General features: G+C 40.9%; 1 protein-coding gene across 1 annotated transcript in view; it reads right to left on the bottom strand.

Moving 5' to 3' along the window:
- ptdss1a (phosphatidylserine synthase 1a) overlaps window positions 1-5,821 on the bottom strand; it is a 10,937-nt gene extending 5,116 nt beyond the window's left edge. The window contains exons 1-8 of the mRNA XM_010774947.1: window positions 5,393-5,821; window positions 4,796-4,887; window positions 4,482-4,526; window positions 4,283-4,407; window positions 4,008-4,166; window positions 3,085-3,236; window positions 2,354-2,495; window positions 279-391 (exon numbers count right to left, since the gene is read on the bottom strand). Coding sequence (XP_010773249.1) covers window positions 279-391; window positions 2,354-2,495; window positions 3,085-3,236; window positions 4,008-4,166; window positions 4,283-4,407; window positions 4,482-4,526; window positions 4,796-4,887; window positions 5,393-5,574 — 1,010 coding nt within the window. The 5' untranslated portion in view covers window positions 5,575-5,821. The remainder of the gene's footprint in view (window positions 1-278; window positions 392-2,353; window positions 2,496-3,084; window positions 3,237-4,007; window positions 4,167-4,282; window positions 4,408-4,481; window positions 4,527-4,795; window positions 4,888-5,392) is intronic.
- Window positions 5,822-6,228: the final 407 nt, after the last annotated feature.

Raw genomic sequence — 6,228 nt, forward strand, 5'->3', positions numbered from 1 at the left:
AGGCGCGCCTCACACTTTGAAAACCGCTGCCCTATCCGATAATAATCCAATTCAGAGGCAATAATGTAATATAATACATTATTTTATATATATATTTATATATCTATATTTATATAGTTACAACCGGCCCTTTGAGTGCAACCATAATACTAATGTGGCCCACGATGAAATTGAGTTTGACACCCCTGATATAACACTATCCCAACAGATCTTTCAATATCAGTTTATATGGATTACTTTCCTACCAATATTTAATTGTTGAGTTGGATTCTTTTTACCTGACTGTTGGCGCTGTGATGATACCAACGAACAGGATCCGACACCAGCTGAGAGGATGGCTTGCAGGAAAGACGAAAATGTGTTTCAGGAAGAATGTGTTCAACTCTGTAAGCTGTGGACAAAGAGAAAAACAGGTTGAATAAGGATTGTTATGTGTAATGGCTTCTGTATACAACAAAGAGAAAAGGATGGAATATTTCTGTTTTCAAGCATATTGAGTTTGAAATCTAGAGTATAGGAATGTTAGCACTTGTTATACTTAGTCTCATAATAAATCATCTTAATTACAGTATTTAAGAACAAATAAAGTATTCATATTTGATGTATAGTTTCAAATCCTGACAATGTTGTTTCATGCAATGGTGGGTGGGTGACTGGGGGGTGGGGGGGGTCGTCTTCTGCATATTTTGCAATGTGACACAAAACAAATTTAGGATTATGGTCATATGACCGACTAAGCCAGTCAAGGGAATCTCACTGTTTGGCTTTGGCTTTATCCTGCTGTACTGTCGTAAATCCATTGTACGTATGAAAACGGCGACATTTCCTACTATGTTGAGACAATATGGATGTGAATGCCTTTTGAATCTATTGAAGCTGCAGGTCAGCATCATTTCTGGTGCGCTTGAATACAGAGCCAACATAATACAACTATGTGATACTTTTCATTTCAAAGCAGAAGTCTGTAAATAAACAATTAGTTCACAGTCAAATGTTTTCAACACTGCTGTATTCAAACTCCTAGGGGACATCTCCAACAATGGGCTCATTGTTTGTTTTCAAGTTATAAAGCTAGAAAATATTAAAAAGTCATTTGGAGAGGAATTGTTTGTGACTTTATTTCATTATGAACAATCTCAAAGTGTATTGTTTAATCCTACGTGCATTACATGTATAGTACCATTCCTCCTAGTTTCTATGTGCCCTTGAATTTAAGAGTCGCTGTATACTTTTCTTGAAATGTAACATTAGGACAATCGTTGCTTTGTCAGACTATTATTAAATTACCTTGTCTCATGAGCTGTCTATTTTTATCACATAGTTGTCCATTGGCTTTACCCTGCGCCAGTTATAGATTTAGGGGCCATACATCTCTCTCTCAGCTGGGGTTTACACAGAACAGGCACAGGTGTGGCAGCAAATAACATCTAATGACAGCTCCGTTCCATAACATGAGCCAATAAGCCGTGCCAGCAGGACTGTGTGTACAGAACCAGAGCCCTTGAACTGGCCTACTTATAAGGAATGCAGCCACTATAATTGTTAGGACTGTAGTTGCGCCTGTGTTTGACAAGTCAAAAGGTCCGCTGCGAGTAAGGTCTCATGGCAATGAGACTCAATGTGTGCTTTATAACGAGCAGATGCACTGAAAAAGGTCAACAAGTTCAGCCGGGACACCATCAAACAAGAGCTATCTTACAATGCCAGTCACACTTGAATTAACAAATAGTTAGCAGCTCATTTATGGGGACACTCTGTCCAAGTCCCCCTCATCCCCAATGGAAGATAATGAGAGGCCTGCTGCAGTGTTATTCACTCATTTGGCCTTGAGCCTGGGTGTAGAAGAGCGGCTAAACTGTCACCGCACTGAGACGTCCCCCATCTTTTCAACTACCTCTCACAGACTGATAATTACCATTTAAAGCCTCAAGAGAGTCGGGAACTGCCTGAGTGAGGAAGAGGGATGACAATGTTGCTTCATCACCGCACAAAAAGGAGAGACAGCAGCTTTCAATGCCACGGTTGCAATTGGTTAGAAATGTGGCCGCTACACTTGACTCTCTAATAGAAAGCAATGGAGCTTACTCAAGTTCTCCATCCATGGTTTTCTCATTACCACAAATTGCTCCTAACTAATCTAACGTGCCTTTCATCCGTACGGGATTAACTGCCAATGTGTGGACAGCAGGACACACTCGTGTTATATGGATCCATGTGAAAGTGGTTTTAGATTTCAACAAAAGAGGAGGCAATTAGATAAGCCCACTCTTAGCACACTGAAACACTGGATGATGCTGACTAGTCAGCTCTGAGTCAGCCTGAGATGGCCAGGGAGGATTTCTCTGTGACCCACCTGCCAGATGATCATGAACAGATAGACGCCCATCACCCGCTGCAGGGAGGACTTTGGGTCAAGCCAGCGTACGTAGGTCCAGCTAGCGGGGGTGAACTGTAGAGCAGCGCGTTTGATCTTCCCCGTGGTGGTGTGGATGTCCCTGGATGGGAAGCACAGGAGAAGGATTACAAAGACTTGCAGATAGATTTACAACAAGTATTATGTTAGTACATTAGACAAAGCCGGATGAAAGTAATGCCATCACATTAAGCATTCACTCGCACTCTGCCTTGATGAACTTTCAAGATCATGTTTCAAAACAACAATTTATGCATCTTTGGATGGCATCTAAAATGCTTTGCTTGATGTGAACCTTTTCAATAGAATAGCTCCGTGTCTTGCATTCCCTCGAGGACATTTAAGAACGGTAGTATTATCCTAGGTTTTTTATTCCTTGTTATTAAGATGTTTTTTTGTTTCGTTGTTTATGAGTTTCGGTTTATTGCTTCAGAGTTTTTAATATCAAATAGATTAAATAAACACAAGTTTGTCTGGTCTTTCATTGGTCTGATAATAAAATGAATCTTGAATTTTCATAATATAGCATAAAGCTCTAAGGATATGTTTCACCTTCATACATTTTTAAAGCTTTATTTATCAATCAGGTCTGGGATGCTTGCACCAGACTAAGAATGAAAACAAAAGTGGACACTGTAACTTGTATTGATTTCTAGACTGTATTTTCATACTTGATACTGGCCCAGTGGTAGGTCCTCATCTCCAAAAAGCGACAGACATTCATGCCGAGCCAGATGCCTCCTCCATTACAGAGCAGAATGTCCAGAATCACTTGGTCCCACCAGCACTCAGCAAAGTTAGGCAGCAGATGCATGAAGAAGAGCTAAAAGGGAGATCATATAGGCTATTAGAGAATACATGATATCTGTAAAAATATTGAATGTGTTTTTTACAAAATTATTGAAACGGGCCAAAACCCATGGATTTCCACTAGATAAAATACTTAAAGGGGACCTATCATGCAAAATGCACCTTTGTACGTCTTTTATACATGAATGCCAAGGCACACAGGGGATAGGGAACTCACCAAGGTGTCAGAAAACACAACCCTCTCTCTTTTCCTCCATACCCAAATCTCTAAAAAAGGGGCTGCAACGGATCTGATACAAACTGATACAGATTTGAAAATAGTCTGACGTCAGTGACGAGGAGCTCCGCCTATATGGCCAACTCTCCACCAATCAGGGGAATGAGAGGTTGCCGTGGCATGGTAACAGCATGGTAACAGCATGGTAACATGGCTTGTAACTCGGCCCCCTCCTTTGCAGGGGGGCGTGGTCAGCTGCAGCGCATGCAAAGACAGGGGTGGAGGAGAGCAAAATAGAGCGAAATGAGGCATGGCTAAAATGCATGATCTGTTTGGTATTTTGAAAAAGAAAACGTATAAATATACCTTATATAGGTATGGCCTTACAATATATTATTAAAATATAGCATGATAGGTCTCCTTTAAATCACTAGCGTAGTTAGCCTTAAATGTCACTATTATAAAGATTCAGAGGGAGAAACATGCCACAAGAGAAGGAATGATTGGATACAGGTTGATAGGGGATGTAACATGTGTTATAACCTGATATGATGTGAGCTTACTTACCTCAGTAAGCTCCCAGGTAATACTGATAGTCCAGCAGAGGCCATAGCTTCGAATAAGCAGGGCCTTCATACCCCAGCCCCAGAAATGGCTGAATGCAAAAATGTCAAGATGGCTCAGGATTCTCTCCCAGGTGATGTCGTGACAGTTCACAGCGTAATCCTGCAAAGAGCAGCGCAGCCTCATTACAATGATTGATAATCCCCATGTAAGGGAGCACAATTGGTGCATGTTAATCAATACAAAATATATTTTCGGTGTAAGCCTTCATTGCTCACCATTATGTCTGCCTCTCTCTTGGCATAACGCAGGTTTGGGTCCAACCAATACATCAGGTCTTTCACCTGCCGCCAGTTTAAGAAGATGACCAAAACCAGGAACAGGAAGTAGAGGACACTCAGACCTTAACAGCACAGAGAAACCACATTAGAAAGGGAAATGTAACCTCCAAAGTGTTTTATTTTTAGCAATACTTACCAAAAACGATACGCCATATTGCCGGATGTGGTCTGGTGAATGGACCTAAAGTGAGGCACGTAAAGATGTCAACGATTTATTCTACAACAAGTGATGGGATAGCCACAGTTGTTTGCTTTTGCTTCCTTTTTTTTGTTTGGACAGTTTTACAATGAGGTTCCTGATTTAACAAAAAGTATGCTATGTAAGCAATCAGTAGCACAGTAAAAAATAATGTTAAACTAACTGTAATTTGTGGCTATGCAAACCTGAGGGACTGTATTGTAGTTATGTATTAACAAAATACATAACTTCAGGTTCCGTTTTTTGCTCACCGTTAGGAAATGCCAAAACACTAATGACAAGGAAGAAGGAGATGACCAGAATCAGCCCCACCCAGAGATTATTGTCCTTATTTTCATCATCTCTGCAGTCAGGGAAAACAGAAATATCATCAGTTATGTTAAACAGCCCATTTTACAAGCAGTATATGTGTTATATTCCCTCCACAGCTGTAAAGATGTTTCACACAGCAAACATGGGGGTTTTGCATCGGCTGTAAAAGATTTGTAGAGCCAAATGTAGCTTGTAAAGAAGATAATCACAGTAAATGTAACGTTACATCGTCCCTGAGATCGTTACATTGTTGTAGCCAATATCAGCACAGGACATGATGTACATCAATAATGCATTACAAGACAAACATCTATTTTTATTGGCTTAAGTTGACGAATAATGACAGCAGAATGAAGGCAGGCATCACTGATATTTATCCCAGTTTCTTCATGTGGGTGTTGATATATTTTTCAGTAAGAAAATCATTTAAAAGAGTAGCTCGCTAGTGTACCTGGTGCTGCCAGAGCATCACTGTTAGCCGAGCGCTAGCTAACTATGCTAACCCAGCGAGCTAACGCTAGCCGTGAACGACTTACCTTGCGAAGGCGAAATACATCAGACTGAGCACCGTGCATGTCAGCAGCGTTATCGTGTGCGGCCTGTAGAAAAACTCTATGGTGATATCTTCAACCTGCTGCTCGTTTATCATTCGGAAATGCTTCCTGTAATTCACATCATCCTTGCTCAAGGTGTGGGACCCGCTGTACACGGGCGCCATAGCAGGACGCAGGCTGGAGGGCAGCTCCTCATGAGAAAGTGATCCACAACAAACTACTCACAGGAAACAGGTTGAAATTAATATGTACGGTTACATATCTAACTAGCAGCTTCTAAAAGTAGACGTGACAGCTGAGCCGAGTGAGCAACAGAGGAAGACAGTTTTAAAGAAATTGTTCACTTTTGCAAGTGATTGGTGCTGCATGTTTGCAGGGAGTGTCCCATAGCGGAAGAGTACACTCCTTCCTCGTGTGCTGCTGATGATGATTGTTTTTAGCGTGACTGACCTCCATGCGATGACTAGCCTGACAAATGACCAGAGGTTGACTTTTTTATGTTTTAAATAATCCCGTTACCATCTGAGACTACTGTGACCTTCTGAATTCATAGCTAAATAAAATACATAAGCCTACAGCTTTGCGAACATCAACATAGTTATAACAGTAAAAACGAATTTAATATCGAATGATTGTGTTGTTGAAAACATCCTGCACTAAAAGTGAATGTGCTTCACTTGATTTTGTGTGTTTGACTCCCCCTTGTGGCGGCTAATGGCTTCACATGTCACTGAAACCAAAAAACATCCTCAGCCCCCAGCAGGGGTCTACATCTCACTCTTTATGTTATTTCTGATGTGTAAAATAATAAGTAGAAA

Source organism: Notothenia coriiceps, unplaced genomic scaffold (assembly GCF_000735185.1).
Source record: "Notothenia coriiceps isolate Sejong01 unplaced genomic scaffold, NC01 NC01_scaffold00014991, whole genome shotgun sequence".
NCBI lineage: Eukaryota > Metazoa > Chordata > Actinopteri > Perciformes > Nototheniidae > Notothenia > Notothenia coriiceps.